At 42.3% G+C, this 18004-nt stretch overlaps 2 protein-coding genes across 13 annotated transcripts in view; one reads left to right on the top strand and one right to left on the bottom strand.

Moving 5' to 3' along the window:
- Positions 1-733: 733 nt before the first annotated feature.
- WAPL (WAPL cohesin release factor) overlaps positions 734-18004 on the bottom strand; it is an 85942-nt gene continuing 68671 nt past the window's right edge. For 11 of the 12 annotated variants that reach the window (XM_045570704.1, XM_045570701.1, XM_045570705.1 and 8 more), the window contains 6 exons: positions 17853-17968; positions 16414-16578; positions 12114-12321; positions 8121-8209; positions 3455-3550; positions 734-3013 (listed from right to left, as the gene is read on the bottom strand). In XM_045570704.1, coding sequence (XP_045426660.1) covers positions 2948-3013; positions 3455-3550; positions 8121-8209; positions 12114-12321; positions 16414-16578; positions 17853-17968 — 740 coding nt within the window. In that variant the 3' untranslated portion in view covers positions 734-2947. The remainder of the gene's footprint in view (positions 3014-3454; positions 3551-8120; positions 8210-12113; positions 12322-16413; positions 16579-17852; positions 17969-18004) is intronic. The other variant, XR_006739571.1, reaches the window with a different exon arrangement.
- LOC118732190 (myotrophin) lies at positions 12677-13448 on the top strand. Its single transcript, XM_036461309.2, has one exon. It carries the CDS (start codon positions 12955-12957, stop codon positions 13309-13311), a length of 357 nt encoding a protein of 118 aa, XP_036317202.1. The 5' UTR covers positions 12677-12954; the 3' UTR covers positions 13312-13448.

The following is an 18004-nucleotide window of genomic DNA, read 5'->3' as shown; positions in this document are numbered from 1 at the left end:
AAATTCCCAACAGAGTAAAAGCAGAACTGTTTGCTGAAAGCTACCATTTACCATTCTCAGTTGGGAACCTCATGCTAATGCCTCACATGCAGTTTTACTTCATTCACAACCCGAGGCCACACCACGCATTTCCATTGTCTGGTGCGTACACAGGATAACAGTTCAGGAATTCGCTCAGCCAGTAGAACAGGCAGCACTAATACTTGAAATGTCTGTATGCGATTTACGTCTTTTTATATTCAGAGCTTGCCCCCTTAAACATGGCTGTACACTGCTGACATAAGAGGGGAGCAGATAACTCCCAGGAGAGGCCTTCCGACCCAGGTTTGAAGTTAACGAGGTGAGGAGAGGAGAGGCTGAGGCCTCCACTTGTAGTAAAAATGCAGAAAACTAAGGGCTGACAACTAAGAGGCTGAAAAAACTGAAAAGCAGCTATAAAAACTCAAACAAAAAAGAAGTCTTGGGTCATATTCAGAGGCAAAAAGACTAAAGCAAATAAATAAGCATACCAAGGACCCAGCAAATGCAGCCCAGTTGCTGAGTTGGCATTACATTCAGATGAGTATTATTAAACACACGGAGAAGTACATAATGCTTAGCAAACATCGGTTGTAAAATTTTTGTGTGTACGTTGAAAATGTGGAATTCAAGTGAGATATTAGGCAGCAACATCAAGCCCGTAAAGACTTCTTCCTCTAAAACAGTTCAATAGATTTATGTTAAAGACAACATGTGTATTGAAAGTAGCAATTTTATTTGAGTTAAAATTATTTACAAAAAACCCAAAGACATACTTCATGAAACTGGTACAAACTATTTTTTCCTGCCGTTGGCTTTTGCTCCAAAGATCACAGCTGAGAAATACTGTATAAAATAAGATTGGATTCAGAAAAGTATTCTACTGTTCTAATTTCCAACTGGTAGTATTTACAGAGATATTTACAATGGAAAAAAAGGTTACTTTAAAACTTTAATTTGTAAGTCAGCCTCAAGTACCCTAAAATGCAGAGTTCTCTGAGGGTTAAACACACAAATTCGCTGCAGCTGGTGAGGTGATGTCTCCCCCACCCCCCACCAAAATCTGCATTTATCAGTGCTTGACAATTAGTTATTATTTAAATAACAAAACAAAAAACTGTTAAACACCGAGGTAAATCAATTCTCAGATGATTACCAGTGTAACAGAAAAATGTAGTTCGCCCTGATTGTTCTCATTCAAATGTTTTGTATTTCTTACCACCTGCCAGTCAGCTTTACCAAAAAATCTGTTCCTTTTCCTAAATCAATGATTAATAAATATCAATGTATTTTAAAATAATTAAACAAAATATATCTAATTCCATTTTCTGGGTATCATTTCCTGATATGCCTTTAAAATAGTTTGCTAAGCTAGCTTCTGTACTCAGTCAGGGCAAGTACAACCTGTCTTTCCCAAGTTACACTGGCACACTATGCTCTCAGGTGATGGGTGGGGTCAGGGTAGGTAGGAGGGAGAAAACAATTTGTCCAGAACCAGTTACTTATAGATTTCCCAACAATCTGCATTATCAAAAATAGGAAGACATTAGAAGGCAGCCACTGCATTAAAAACATTACAGCTGGCACTGATACAAGAGCCCCGATTTGTCACTTTATACAAGGAAATAACAAAGTCTAAATGACTAAATCTTAGACTTTTAGCTATTTTCCCCAGTACACACCAAACTAATATTTTTATGGCTTCAAGTTTTACAAATCCAATGAAGAAACATGATATGACTACCGGAAAGGTATTTAAAAACATGAATGAAATAGATCTCTAAAAGCCTGTATTCAGGCCTGATCAATTAAAGAAAAAATGTAAAACTGGTGGTCTGAACAATACAAGAAAAATTTGCAGTGTTGTGAAATTAAATGTTTTGTGTGTTCCATGACTGTTTTCCAAACACACTGCTCTGTGAAGTAAGAATCTAAATGGAAAAAAGGGTCTTTTCTACACCAGCAATTTAAGGCTTTGCGTTTATGCATTTGATCCTGTCACTCTATAGAAGAATATACACGTTATCTGGAAACATGAATTCCACATTGGTGTTTTAGCTTCTTATATTTACTGTACTGAGCATTAGAAAATATATCTAGAGAGTTCTCCCTCCAAACTTAAGTGTTTCAGGAGCCTCCCTGACATGAAGCGTAAACTGCCCTGGGTTGTCCATTTTTCTTCAGCCTTTACAGGGCGCATCATCTTAGATAACAGTCCCTTCAACTGTTACTTGTGTCTATAGTTATGACTCACTATGGTATCATAATGAACATGGTCACGATCTGAAAGTGAAAAAGTTTGACAACCTAAATCAAATCAAGAATAAAAAGTATGCTATTAATCCCTTGTGTCTTTGGATTCCATCTAATTTTAAATATAGACAGTAGTTCAGGGAACAACAAGAAAAAATTCACAAAATTATTAAAAGCTTTATTTACGATCGGAATCATTCAACAAAAAAAGCAAAAGCAATGAGCCTGAAAAAGGAACTACGCTGTTGTCTAGAATGTCCTCAGAACATTCGATGCCTCAGTAGCTAAGCTGCCTCTGCACCTGGCTGGCATGACAACAGTGGCTCAACATACACAGCAGTTGCACTAACAGCAGCACAAATTTCCCCCTGAATCTTGCCCAGAGTGAAGCAAGAGAACAGGGGAAGAGTATAAACTCTGCCAAAGGAAGTGTACTTAAATACTGCATGGAATTAGCCTGAACCTTTTCCCTCATTTTTGATAGTTGCAGATTGATGTAGTAACTGTCATTGAGCAAATGCAGAATGCATGACGAAGAAATCAGGAGGCCTTAGAAATCCAACGTGAATGATACTGATGAATGTTCTTGGTATTCTCCAAGGAGATCTGTCTGTCACCACTTCTCTGTCTCAGACCGGCTCCAGCACGGCCGAGCCCCGCAGCAGAGGTAAAGCAGCTAGCAATGTTCCAAGTACTCAATCACTCTAGAGATAGACTTCTGGCCTGTGGTTCCAACAGCACACTGCAAGTAGGATGGGGAGAGAGGAAGCAAGTTACCAGTTCACAAACTTAATGTATCTGGCCATTATAACAATTATCTTCAATAGAGCAAACTTACTAAAAGAAGACCCCTTTTGCCCTGGTTGGGTTGCCCAGTCGGTTGGAACATTGTCCCGTATACCAAAAGGCTCAATTCCGGGCAGGGCACATGCCCAAGATGCGGGCCTGATCCCCAGTCAGGGGCTGCAGGAGGCAGACCCTCCATCTTTCTCATCAAATTGATGTTTCTCTCCCTTTATCCCTCTCCCTTCCTCTCTCTCTCAAATCAATAAAAACACTTAAAAAATAATAATAAAGTCCAGGTTTCTTTCCACTCACTAGGCCACAAAATTTTTAGTTCTGCTGTCATTAATTTACCATACTTATATTTAAAACCACAAAAACTGCACTGGAAGCTACTTACAGTAAGATTCATAAAGCTCAGGAATTTTTTGAGCATCTCTGTCATTATTGAAAAGTCCCCTTCAGGCAGATACTCCCGCACAGTGGTCACATTGATCTGAGGAAACATCAATGAAATACTGATCAGTGTGGCTCAATTGACTGAGCACCATCCTATGCACTGTATGGAAGGTTGCCAGTTTGATCCCAGTCAAGGTGTGTACGGGAGGCAACCAATTAATGTTTCTCACATCAATGTTCCTCTCTCCTCCATCCCCCTCTCTGAAATCAGTTTATATATGCATGTATGTATGTATGTATGTATGTATGTATGTGAGGTGGTAGAAAACACGAGCTTGCACCTTGCACTGTGTTGATGGTTATGGGCACATGTGTTCCAAACCTCCATAGTTCAAGGGCCCCTGAACTCTTGGTTAATATGGCATTTCCTCTCTTTCCTCGCTCAACAGTGCTTGCATGCGTACATTCCCATTCCCTATCCCATCCTTTCCACAAAGAAAGGCTAAGCTGGCACAGGCTACAAAATGAAGTTGTGTGTGCATGTTTACTTTTGTAACTGCACAGAAAATGCTTAAAACAACTAAACATGCCCTAACCGGTTTAGCTCAATGGATAGAGTGTTGGCCTGCGGACTCAAGGGTCCCAGGTTCAATTTTGGTCAAGGGCATGTACCTTGGTTGCAGGCACATCCCTAGGCGGGGGTGTGCGGGAGGCAGCTGATCGATGTTTCTCTCTCATCTCTCATCGCTGTTTCAAGCTCTCCCTTCCTCTCTGTAAGAAAATCAATAAAATATATTAAAAACAAAACAAAAAACAACTACACGTGCTGTTGAGTGTGTGTGTGTGTGTTGGGGTGGTGGGAAAGAGTTAGGAGAGGAGGAAGGAGTGCAGATTTAAAATGTTACACTTCATGGACACAGACAATAAACAGGGTGGTGAAGGCTTGGGGTGGGAAATGAGAACAGACTGGAAGAGATCAATGGGGGAGAAGGGGGACATATGTAATACTTTTAACAATAAAGATTAAAAAAATGTTACACTTTAAAATGTACTCAGAGCTGCTTATGGAATAAAAATAAAAAGATCAAAGAAAATTCCTCGCCTTAGCCGGTTCGGCTGAGTGGATAGTTGTGTCAGCCGGCGGACGGAAAGGTCCCAGGTTCGATTCTGGTCAAGAGCACGTGCCGAAGTTGTGGCTCGAGCCCCAGTAGGTAGTGTACAGGAGACGGCCAGTCAATGATCCTCTGTCATCATGATGTTTCTCTCCCTCTCCCTCTCCCTCTCCCTTTCCGAACTCAATAATAAAAATATATATAAAAAAAAAAAAAGAAAGAAAGAAAGTTCCTTATGTTCCACGAGTGAATCCAACTAATTATGGAGGCTAAGAATTTAAGTAGAGCTTCCCAAAAGGCACCTAGCATAACCTATGTAAAGGAGCATGTCAGAAGCCAGGAGAGATTAAAGTGTTTTCTCCACTGACTGTTAGCGAGACAGCTAAACTACTTATAAGCCCATCTGTTAAGGAAAATGTATGACTTAGGAGCCGAGAAGGAGTGCCCAATCTGCTCCCTAAGACAGACCGGGTGTAAGAGGCACTGGGAAACACTAGTCACCAGAACTCAAGGAACCAAAACCACATTTGATGTCTCAAGGGCCGGGGTTTTGAAGTGAGCCTAGTTGATCTGCAGGAAGACGAAGTTGCATTTAGAAAATCCAAGCTAATTACTGAGGATGTTCTGGGCAAAAACTGCCTAACTTTCATGGTCTGGATCTTACCCAAGACAAAATGGGCTCCGTGGTCAAAAAAACATGGCAGACCGTGATGGAAGCTCATGTTGCAGTCAACACTGCCGATGATTGTATGCTCGTCTATTCTGTGCTTGTTTTACTGAAAAGTGCAACCACCAGATTAGAAGACCTCTTAGGCTCAGCATGGATAGGTCTGCCAAACCCGGAGGATGAAGGAAATCGTGACCCAGAGATACAGACAAATGACTTGAAAGAAGTGTCCATAACAGATTCCAGACCCCATGGGGAAACACATGGAAAAGGCTCGCCACGCTATTCCTCCACTCCACTGTGTCTTTGTTAGAAAAGTCAATGCTGAAGCCCGGTTTGAACTGGGGAAACCTATGGAGATTCAAAAGCTACATGGGTTCGTGTGCCTTTAGATCAGAGCTGGACTGCAATGAAAGCATGGAGAGACAGATAAGAAAGATTCAGAAAAATACACAGAACTTAAGACACATGGACATGGTGGCAGTGGGGGATGGGAGGCGAGCACGATAGCAAAAATGACAAAGTGTTTGTGGGTAGGCAGACCCACAGTATGAATGCTTCTCCTAATTAAGCCCTTCACACTATCACAGATTCTAACCTTCCCACCATGCAACACACCTCCACTTTTTCTTGGCTCCTGAATATCCTGTCTCCTACAGAACCTCCCTTTCATTTGAAAATTGGGCTGTTCTACTTGTCCCTATCCTTAAAAACAAACAAAAAAAATCCAGCCAGGCCAGTGTGGCTCAGTGATTGAGCATTGACCTATGAATTAGAGGAGTTTTTGGTTCAATTCCTGGTTGTGGGCTCAATCCCCAGAAGGAGGTGTGCAGGAAGCAGCTGACCAAGATTCGCTCTCATCATTGATGTTTCTCTCTCTCCCTCTCCCTTCCTCTCTGAAATCAATACAAATATATTTAAAAAAAACAACCACCCCCATGTGTCCTGCTCTAAAAGCAGACTGTCCCAAAGGCCAGAACCATCCACTTCTGTGTTCCCTCAGCACAGAACTGTCTGGACATTCATACTTCTTACAGTTCGATTACAATGATCTCGCTCTCACATAGCAGCCCCATTCACCTGGCCAATGAGTAGTTCAAACAAAAGCACGTGGGCCAATATTGGCCAAGATGAGGGAAAGCCTACTTGGTATAGTGAGTGTGAAGGGGTTTTAGAGGGGGAAGCAATGCTCTTACAGTCCTTGGTGTCACTGAGGCCAGACTCTTCCACCTTGAGCCAGCTGAGCATGGATTTTATATTATGCTCTCTTTTACTTCAACCAAAGGTATGTGAATTGATTTATCATCCATTAGTCAAGAATGTTCTCATCAAACCCAATGTACTATTACTTGGAATGTACCTTTAAAAGTTCACCAAATATTCAAAACAGTCACAGGAATGTAAAGTACAGAATAGGGTCCTAGCTGGTTTGGCTCAGTGGCTTGCGACTGAAGGGTCCCAAGTTCAATTCCAGTCAAGGGCACATATCTGGGTCGAAGGCTTGATCCCCAACCCCAGTCAGGTTACATGTAGGAGGCAACCAATCAATGCATCTCTCACATTGATGTTACTCCTTCTGTAATCAGTAGGGACCTGAGGCTAAGCCCTCCCTTGCCTGTGGGGCTCGAAGGGGACCTCAAGGTGTGCTTCCCATGCTGGTACTTGGCTAGAGGATCTCAGGCTGCTCCCCCAACTCCAGCACCAGGGCAGAGGCCTCAGGCCACGCCCCCGACCTCAGCACCAGGCCAGAGGAGCTAAGGTTGTGCCCCCACCCAGTGGGGCTTGACAGGGAACCTCAAGGGGCACACTCAGTGTTGGGTTGGGGGAACTCAGGCTGCACCCCGGCCCAGCGGGACTTGGTATGGGACCAAAAGGCTGTACCCCCATCCCGGTGCTGGGCTGGGGCATCTGAGGCTGCGCTGTCACCCATCCCCCACTTGGCGGGGCTTGACAGGGGATCTCAGGCAGTGTTCCCCACCAGGCAGGGCTTGGAGGACCTCAAGGCATGCCCCCCACTCTAGTCTGGTCTAGGGGACCTCAGGCCACGACCCCCCCCTGCCCCCCAATCCTAATGTCGACTAGGGGACCTGAAGCTATACCCTTTGCCCAGCAGGGCTTGACAAGGGTGGGACTGGCCAGGTCCGGATCTAGCCCAATTAGGGTGTGTGTGTGTGTGTGTGTGTGTGTGTGTGTGGTGCGGCCAGGTCTGGATCTCACATGATTTCGAGGTGCATGTGGGTGGACAGGGATTTGACTCTGCATCCCCTGGCGCGCCCCAGACTCTCACAGAAGGAAGGTTTTTATATACATTTTACTAATTTTCTTTCACCTCTGACACTTCTATTATAGAGAAAGGGCAAATAGCAATATTAAATTATTTCCTCTAATTAATCCCCTTTTAATGTGCATGAATTTCATGCACTGGGTCACTAATCTCTCTCTCTCTCTCTGAGAGGGAATGCAGTCAATAATATTGAATAACTCTGTACAGTGGCAGAGTTATTAAAAAATATACATATTTTATATATATAAAAGCCTAAGCAACCAAATGACCAGTTGACTAGTCGCTAAGACGTGCACTGACTACCAGGGAACCGATGCTCAATGCAAGAATTGGGCTCTCTCCTGTCTGGATTAGGCTAAAAGTGGCTATCCGACATTCCATTAGGAGTCCCAGATTTTGAGACCCCATCGGTGCACAAATCTGTGCACTGGGTCTCTAGTATAATATAACTGCAAAATAACATTTTAAAAAAAGTTCACCACATATTTGAAAGTTTTTAACATGAGGGGGTTAACAGAGTAGTATATAAGCTAATTAAATAATGGTATGAAGCTGCCACAATGGAATCTTTTCAATACACATAAAACAGTGAACTCTTACTTACGGGACTCTCCTGGCAGAGACAACCAAGAAGCAGTGCTGTGTACGAGGCCACAATGCAATCCTCCATATGTTTGCCAGCATGCTGAAGGGCTAAGAATAAACAAAACACTGTAACAGCATATAAAAAAATAAAACCCCACAAATCCAACAACTCAGTTATCACTTCTTCAAAACTATTAAACAATGATAAATGATGCTAGAAAAATGGGATATCCACACAAATTCACAAAAAATAATAAGTGGAAGATAATGTAAGAGCTAAAACCATAAAACTCTTAGAAGAAAACACAGACTAGTCCTGGCCAATGTGGGTCAGTGCCATCCAGTACACCAAAAGGTCGTAGATTCTGGTTAGGGCACATACAGGTTGAGGATTCCATCCCCAGACAGAGTGCATACAGGAGGCAACCAAGAGATGTCTCTCTCTCTCTCCTTCCTCACTCTCTAAAAATCAATTAAAAACATATCTTCAGGTGAGGATTAAACTCAAACAAAAACCACAGACTACATCATTGTGACATTAGGTTAGCAAATAGTTTTTTCAACACTAAAACCCAAAAATGACAAAGTAAAGAATAGGTACTTTTTGCAGAGACTGGTTTGGCCCAGAGGATAGAGCGTCTGCCTGCGGACTGAAAAGTCCCAGGTTCGATTCTGGTCAAAGGGGATGTACCTTGGTTGTGGACACATCAGCGACTCTCTCTCATCGATGTTTCTAACTATCCCTCTCTCTTCCTCTCTGTAAAAAAATCTATATATATATATAGAATAGGTACTTTGGTATTTCAAGTTACCATATACCATCAAGAAAGTAAAAGACAACCTTCAGAATATATCTGCAAATCATATACCTATAATCAGGGTCAAATATCCAGAATAAAGAATGTGTGCAGCAAATAGACAAACTGATTTAAAACATGGGCATTTGGCTCTACTGGTTTGGCTCAGTGGACAGTGTGTCAGCCTGCGGACTGAAAGGTCCCAGGTTCAATTCTGGTCAAGGGCACATGCCAGAGTTGCAGTCTCGATCCCCAGTAGGGGGGAGGGGAAGGTATGCAGGAGGCAGCCAATCAATGATTCTCTCTCATCACCGATGTTTCTCCCTCTCTCCTTCTCCCTTCCTCTCTGAAATCAATAAAAATGAATTTAAAAAAACAAAACAAAAAAATATGGGTATTTGGATATATATTTCTCCGAATATATTTAAATGATTATTAAGCATGTGAAAAGATGCTCAACACCATTTCTTAACTAGGGAAGAATCAAGTGACATACACCTTTACTCCCACTCGAATAGCTGAAATAAGAGGCACATAACTCTAAGAAACTGAAATCCTTACATGTTGCTGGTAGGAAATTAAAATGGTACAGCCACTTTGGAAAACAATTTGACAGTTTCTTAAAACGCCAAACATAGAATAAACAAATAATGTAGCATTTTCACACTTGGGTACGTACCCAGGAACACTGAAAATATATGTTCACACAAAAACTTGTACATTGATGTTCATAGCAGCATTACTTATGACCAAATATAGACACAAACCCAAATGTCCATCAACTGACTAAACAAAATGTGGTATACACAAAAATGGATTATTTGTCTCTAAAAACAAATTAGGGCCCTAGCAGGTTTGGCTCAGTGAATATAGTATCAGCCTGTGGACTTAAGGGTCCCAGGTTTGATTCTGGTCAAGGGCACGTATTTAAGTTGCAGATTCAATCACCAGACCTGGTCAGGGCGCAGCACATGGGAAAGGCAACCAATTGCTATCTTTCTCTCACATCAATTTTCTCTCTGACTTCCACATTCCTTCCACTCTCTCTAAAAAAATCAGTGGGAAAATATGCTCAGGTGAGGGATGAATGAATGAATGAATACAAAAATAAGAATGAATTAGGTACTGGCACATGCTGTGAGGTGGAAGAAACCAATAACAGAGGGCCATACCAAACGGTGATTCCGTTTATACAAAACTAGAGGCCTGATGCACGGACACTTGTGCCAGAACGGGCCTTCCCTCAGGCCCAGAGCGGCTGGGCCATCCTGCCCGGCCCCAACTGCTCGGTGCCTGTGTATACAAATTAACCTTCCATCTTTGTTGGGTTAATTTGCATACTCACTCCTGATTGGCTGGTGGTCGTCATGAAGGTACGGTCAATTTACATCTTTCTTTTATTAGTGTGGATGTCCAGAATAAGCAAATACAGAGACAAATTAGATTAATAATTTCCAGAGGCTATGGAGTGAAGAGTACGGGGTAATTACTGTTTATAGGTATGGGATTTCTTTGGGGCGGGGGGCGGGGGGGACCAGCGATGAAAATGTTCTGAAGTTAGACAATCTTATGAATATATTGAAAACTACTCAATTGTTTCCTTTAAAAGAATGAATTTTTTAATATCCGCCCCCAATTTATATGTTGATCTCGAGGTATGACTGCACTTGGAAATAGGGTGTTTGGTTTAAAAGGTAGCTAATTTAAATGAGGTCATTAGGGTGGGCCCATCTAATATGACTGTCCACTAAGGAGAAATTAGAATAAAGCACACACAGAGGGAAGATCATAAAAACATAGATCATCTAAAAGCCAGAAAAAAGAGGCCTCAGAAGACGCACTGATCATGGGCTTCAGCCCTCCAGAACTGTGATGAAATAAATCCTGTTATTTAAGACACTGAATTTATGTTACTTTGTTATGGCAGCCCTCACAAACTAATATTTATCCCAAATAAAGCAACTATTTAAAAAGACTGCTGCCGAAACCGGTTTGGCTCAGTGGATAGAGCATTGGTCTGCAGACTGAAAGGTCCCAGGTTTGATTCCGGTCAAGGGCATGTACCTTGGTTGCGGGCACATCCCCGGTAGGGGGTGTGCAAGAGGCAGCTGGTTGATGTTTCTCTCTCATCAATATTTCTAGCTCTCTATCCCTCTCCCTTCCTCTCTATAAAAAAATCAATTATATATATATATATATATATATATATATATTTTTTTTTAAATTAAAATAAACAAACAAACAAATAAATAAAAAGACTGCTAAGTGCCCTATCTGGTTTAGCTCAATGGATAGAGTGTCAGTCTGCAGACTGAAGGGTCCCGGGTTCGATTCCAGTCAAGGGCACATGCCCGGGCTGTGGGGCTCAATCTCTAGGAGGCAGCCAATCGATGCTTCTCTTTCATATGTTTCTCTCTTTCTCTCCCTCCCTCCCTTCTTCTCTCCCTCTTCCTTCCTCTCTGAAATAAATAAAAATGTATTTAAAAAATAAAAAATAAATAAAAGACTGCTAAGCAGTAAAAACTGTTATGCCAAAGGAAACATCAAAATTAGTAAATGAGGAAATAAAACAGATTTCTTACAATATCATAACTAACGACATTAGATTTGGAGAGCATGGGCACAAGAGAAAGTAGACTCAGAATCAACATTGCTGGTGCTTGCATCCTAGCTGGGTGAAGATAAACATATTAAATTTCGAAACTTGAGTGGCATGAATAACAACTGGCTATTTTGCAGAATTTGCATGAATCAAGCATCACAGTTCCTGACAACAGTAGATAATGTTTGATTAGTGAAACCATTACCTTCAGTATATTCTTTACTGTGTTTGCCACCAACTACCTGTACCATTTGAGAATGATAACTGTAATTTATGGCAATAGAAGTCAGTACATAAAGGGAGAACAATAAAAGAATCTCAAAGTTTCAAAACTAAAAACTTTTAGGGGTCAGTGTTCAGCTGCTTCCCATTACAGAGAAGGCTGGCCCGGAAGGAAAGGCACCTTTCCTCACTCACATGTGCTGTCTTCACTGCCAGAGCACCAACCAAAGCCTGTGCACGCTGAGACAGCAAAGCTGTGTGCACTGAACTAGAGAGGCCATGAAGTAGAATAAATAAAAGATCATGACAACACATGACTTAAAAGTATGTTCTGGAGAAAAAATAAGCCATCATTGAATTTAATATGTGAATACACTCAAAATAAATGTACCTTTATTGAGGTCAAGTTCCTCCTCCTCCTCCTCCTTCTTTTGTCTCTCTTCTGCACCATCAGTCTTTTCCGTTGATACCCACTGTATTTCTCCACTTGTTTCTTGCCACTCTCCACTCTTATCATGCTGAGTGGTGGGAGTATCTTTTATCAATTCATCTGTTTTACTTTCTGCCAACTGGGCTGCTCGCTCTCGCTCAAGAAATAGCTGACAAAAATTATTTTTAAAGAGATTAAAAAAGAGATCACCAACCAATATGTATGTAGCCAAATATAAAGTTCTATTTATTTTTAATCATCACTAATCCTGAGAAGCAAGTTGTATGATAAAAAGGTTAAGTATCAATAAAAGCCCTTGTTTGGTAATTCTTGCTCTATATCTTATGAAGGCCAAAATGAAAGTATAAATGCTGTTGGTATTCAATCAAGTAAATTAAGTGTCTACTAATAATGCAGGCAGGCATTGTGTTTGTAAGAATGAAAATCTCAGTACTTCCTTTAATTTGAATAATAATGACAAAAAATTTCAAGTAAAAAAAGCTATAAACTTAAATAATTAAAACAAGCCTGGCTGGGGGAGTGAACCGGAAGTGCAAGCGCCCGGGCTGCTCCTCGGCCAGGCGGAACCTGCTCTGTCGGGCCCGGTGGCTGCAAAAGAACTTTCTCCCGCCCCAACTGTCGCCTGGGCCAAGCGCCTCGCCCTCCTGGCAAGCCTCCCCCGCCGGGCTCCGCTCTCCGCTCGGCGCGGCCCGGCTCCCTCTCGCCCGGCAGGGCCCGCTCGCTCCCGCCGCCGCCACCGCCTCGCCTGCTGCCCGGCCCGGCGGCCCGCCCCGCTGCAGTGATGTGCGACAAGGAGTTCATGTGGGCCCTGAAGAACGGGGACCTGGACGAGGTGAAGGACTACGTGGCCAAGGGAGAAGATGTCAACCGGACGCTAGAAGGTGGAAGGAAACCTCTTCACTATGCGGCAGATTGTGGGCAGCTTGAAATCCTGGAATTTCTGCTGCTGAAAGGAGCAGATATTAATGCTCCAGATAAACATCATATTACTCCTCTTCTGTCTGCTGTCTATGAAGGTCACGTTTCCTGTGTGAAATTGCTTCTGTCAAAGGGTGCTGATAAGACTGTGAAAGGCCCAGATGGACTCACTGCTTTTGAAGCCACTGACAACCAGGCAATCAAAGCCCTACTTCAGTGATGGATGGATGGGCTGACACTCTGGAAGAATGACTCTCCTGTGGCCTCACACTGCTGCCTGTCTGTCTGTCACTCTCTATCTGCCAGCTTCTTCAGCTAAATACTTTAGGAGGGGTGAGGGGAGAGAGAAATTCATAACAAATCGGACTACCAGAAAACAAAAAATAAAAATGTTCTGGAGGAGAGGCAAAAACTACAATCAGGCTTTTACAAAGCCTCCTGATCAAGTCGGCCTCTTTTCCACTTCCAAAAATACACAGTTTATACCCAAGGGAGAGCAAAGACACATACCGTAACATTTGACCTTCTCAGCTCCCTAGCTAATTCAGTAATTAGATTGTGTCGAGGGTCTGATTATACAAAGGCCAACTCTACATAATTGGTAGCCCTAACTGTGCGAGCAGTAGTGGCTGCTGTGGTGTAAACTTAGGGTGCTGAGATAGCGATTAGCTCTAGCCTTCTGCCTTAAGGTGCACTCTGGGGTCTCCCGGTGTGGTGAAGAGCGCGCCGCCTGTGGTTGGTGACCAGATCCTCCCTCGGTGACTGTCAGCTTTACGCGAAAGCTCAGTGACGGGGAGGTGGGCACACCTAAATTGCTAGATGCCTGAACTTTGGATTTCCTCTCCCCTTTCCCATGGATTTCATGTATCTTTAGGTAAAACTGACTAGTTTTATTTATAAAATCTTAAATTTTGGAAGTCTATAGGAGAAACCATTCCAGTATGCATAAATTTTTCTCCTCTAGATTCAAATACTTATATAACATTGAAACACTTTAAAACTTTGCTGGTAGTAAAAGGGGATGTAAAACTAGAATCATAGCCATAAGCCTGTTAGTATCATACAAAGAGACAGTTGTCTTCGTAACTATAGTTGTCTTCATTTGCTATTTGAATGGATTGACCCCGGTTATGTGTGGAGAACAAGGAACATTGTAGGAATGTCTCTTTGACCCATCTTGGATGCTGATTACTTACTTATTGCACCAAAGCTATCACTGGGGTGAGATTTACTATTTGGACAAATTTAACCCCCATCTCTTAAAAAATATGCTTGTTACTAGGTTCCCCCAGCTGTTGATAAACTTCTGCTGAACATAAAAAAAAAAAAAAAAAAAAAAAAAAACAGCCCTAGCCAGTTTGGCTTAGTGGATAGAACATCAGCCTACAAACTGGAAGGGTCCTAGGTTCAATTCTGGTCAAGGATGCATGTTGGGTTGCAGGCTCGATCCCCAAAATAGGGGGCATGCAGGAGGCAACTGATCAATGATTCTCTCTCATCATTGATGTTTCTCTCTCCCCCTCCCTCCCATTTTCTTCCTCTCTGAACTCAATAAAAATATATTAAAAAAACAAACAAACCAAAACAAAACAAAACCACAAGCAGAAAGGATGAATTAACTGAAAAGAAGAACAATGAATAAAACTATATTATACTATGTAAAAGTAACATGGCTTCTTTAAAAGAAAACAAAAACCAGTAAAAAAGTAAAAAGGTTCAGAAAAAAACTCAGAGCTGGAACTCAACTAATCATATTTAAAATGAGGTGCAATTGTCAATGAAAGTGCAGAGGGAACACTCTAAGTGAAAAAGAGAATACCCTGAACCTCCTTGCCTTCACTGACCTGATCTTCCCTGGGTGGGTACAGTGCTGAACATGCAGAGAGCACTGAACATACTGGTATGATTTGGGGAAAACCCAAAGTTACTAAAGACAACTACCTGATAATCAAATGCCAAATAAACCTCAGAGATTTGCTTAATGTATTTAATACAAAGAGTGGTCTATAAAATTTAATGCCTTAAAAAATAAAATTCAGATTTTGTATAAAGCAGCATTTCTTAAAATTGGTTCAAGGATCCCTATATCCTTTCAGGGAGTCCATGAGGTCAATGATCTTAAGAGGTCAGGTGACTTCTTTCATTCTCTCTGAATATACAGTAGTTTTCCAGAATGCACAGCTCATGTACTTATATTATTGCTCTAGTGGCTGATGGTATGTGTGCCCATGTTTCACAATTTTCTTTTTCTTTTTAAATATTTTTATTGATTTCTTACAGAGAAGAAGAGAGAGGGATAGAGAGTCAGAAACGTCGATGAGAATCATCGATCAGCTGCCTCTTGCACAACTGCCACTGGGGATGTGCCCGCAACCAAGGTACATGCCCTTGACCAGAATCGAACCCAAGACCCTTCAGTCCTCAGACCGATGCTCTATCCACTGAGCCAAACTGGTTTCGGCATGTTTCACAATTTTCTAAGTTTGGAAAGATAGAGCACATATAAACAAAATATCTTTAATTTTTAAGAGTTTAAAGATCAAAATGTTTGAGATGAGAATGATGGGCTCCTAACTGTAATTCAGGAAAAAAAGATCAAATTGTCGTGGATTACTTTTGAGGGCACAGTTCAAACATCATTAGTTTCAAATAGGCCAAAAAATTAATAGGTTAGCTAGCAAAGGCTTCAGAAACAATGAAAAGGATAGCTTATCATCACTTCTGCATATATGCAAACTACTATTTAAGGAAATGACAAAGGCAGCTAGGAATCTATGAGTCTGGAAAAAAGTAAAAACTATAATGTCCACCGTTGTCAAGAAACAGGAACTCACAGACATTTTTTTTTAAGGGGGGGATATAAATGGATGGGAGAGGGAGTGTTTGTTTTGGGTGGGAGTTGGAGATACCAATTTTAAATATTCATATTCTAACACAATTCTTAAACCAGGAAATTATTCCACAGACATACTTTAAAGAGCATGACCCAGTATATAGGTATATAAGTCCTGGGCACAGATCAGACCAGTAAGTGCTGGATGAGGTGGGGCTGAAGGCTGATTCCTAATTTGTGATTAAAAATCTATTTTTGACTTATAAACAAATATGCCTTTCACTAACAATGCTTAAGGAGTGATAAGTAAGGGTATTCATTCTGACCCAGTGTACCTCTCACTAAACTGGTGAGACTGGGAGAGAAGCAGAGGGGTTGGGGGAGGAATAAAAAAGAAAGGAGGGGAGGGGAGATAAGACAGAGAGAAGTGCAACTGATAAGGAAATTGGACACATGCAACAAACTGAAGGTGTTTAAGTTATCGCTTACCTGCACTAAAGCCTGAACAGCATGAACTTGTCCAGCTATCCTTAAACTATCATCTGCTTCTCCACTGCAGAAGGAAGAATCGAAGGAGCACGACGTTTCCATGTTGACAAGACAGTGCCGATTCCGAGCACTATATTCTACTAAATTTATCAGTAGACCTAGGCCCTATAAAAATTAAAACTGCATATTACCACAGGTGAGAATTAAAAGCAAACGAACATAATGTACATCACTTTACTGGTAACTAGAAACCTAATCAGTGCCCTACCATCTACAAAATAGTTAAAAACTAGTATGTAAGATAATGGTCTTCCCAAAAAATGATTTAACCACTTTTTAAAGGAATCTTCACCTGAGGATGTTTTCCCATTAACTTAGATAAGTTGAAGGGATGGAGGTAGAAACATGGATGTGAGAGAAACATAAGACTGTTTGCCTCACACACACTGTGCCTGGAGACTATGTGCCCTTGAGGGGGAATCAAACCCTAGAGCCTTTGGTGTGGGGCAGACTCTCTAACCACTCACTGACCCACATCGGCCAGGGCTGATTTCACCACTTTTTTAAATCTCCACTTCTAATTCTTATATTATTTGTACACAGGGCCCTTCACAGCTACTTTGCACAGTAAGATCATGTTCATAAGGAATTTACTGAAACCCACAATGTCTGTGTACTAGAGGCCCCTTGCAATGGGCCTTCCTTCCCTTGGCTTCCTGCACCGGTTTTCCTCCGGCACCCCGGACTCAGGCCTTTGCTCTGGCCGGTTCGTCTTCACTGCTCTGCTGGAGTCTGCCATCTGGAATCTGCATTTTTCGGCTTCACTGCGGCACCCCGCTCCTGCAGATCCCTTTACCCCCTGCCCTCCCTCTCATCATATCAGGTGTCCTGCTCTGCCTGGCCACTCCTCGCCTGGAGCAGCTGGGCGGCCGCCATTTTTTGCCTTCTAATTTGCATACTCACTCTGATTGGCTGTGGGCGTAGCAGAGGTACAGTCAATTTACATGTTTCTCTATTATTAGGTAAGAAGATATAAAAGCCTAAGTGACTGAACGACTGGTCACTACGATGCACACTGACCACCAGGGGGAGACGCTCAATGCAGGAGCTGCCCCCTGGTGGTGAGTGTGCTTCCACCTCTGCAGCAGTGCTACCAATTGGCAGCAGCAGGTGCAGCGGCATTGGGATGAACAGGAGTGGCACCCAGCCAGGGCTTGGGCTCCTCCCCAGCCGCCTGCCACTTCGTACACTACTACATCCCCCGAGGGGTCCTGGATTGTGAGTGCACAGGCCAAGCTGAAGGACCCCACTGGTGCACGAATCCATGCAACTGGGCCTCTTGTATCCAATAATTTGTTCTAACCCCAAAACTAAGATGAAGTTTTCATTATCAACCAAGCACACAACTACTCATTTCTGAAATAGCTGCTTCGACTCACTAGCACTCGAATATCAAATCTCTGCTCCTGAGGTAGGTACTTTGGAACCTGAAGCACACAGTTCATCGCTGTGCCGATCAAGCCATCCTGTTCTCCTGTTTTGGTGCTGCCCCACTCTAAAACAGAAAACAGTGTGAAAGTGTTACTGGTTC

Source organism: Pipistrellus kuhlii, unplaced genomic scaffold (genome assembly GCF_014108245.1).
Source record: "Pipistrellus kuhlii isolate mPipKuh1 unplaced genomic scaffold, mPipKuh1.p scaffold_m20_p_35, whole genome shotgun sequence".
NCBI lineage: Eukaryota > Metazoa > Chordata > Mammalia > Chiroptera > Vespertilionidae > Pipistrellus > Pipistrellus kuhlii.
Note: the sequence above shows the minus strand (reverse complement) of the source record. Positions and strands in the feature narration are given on the sequence as shown.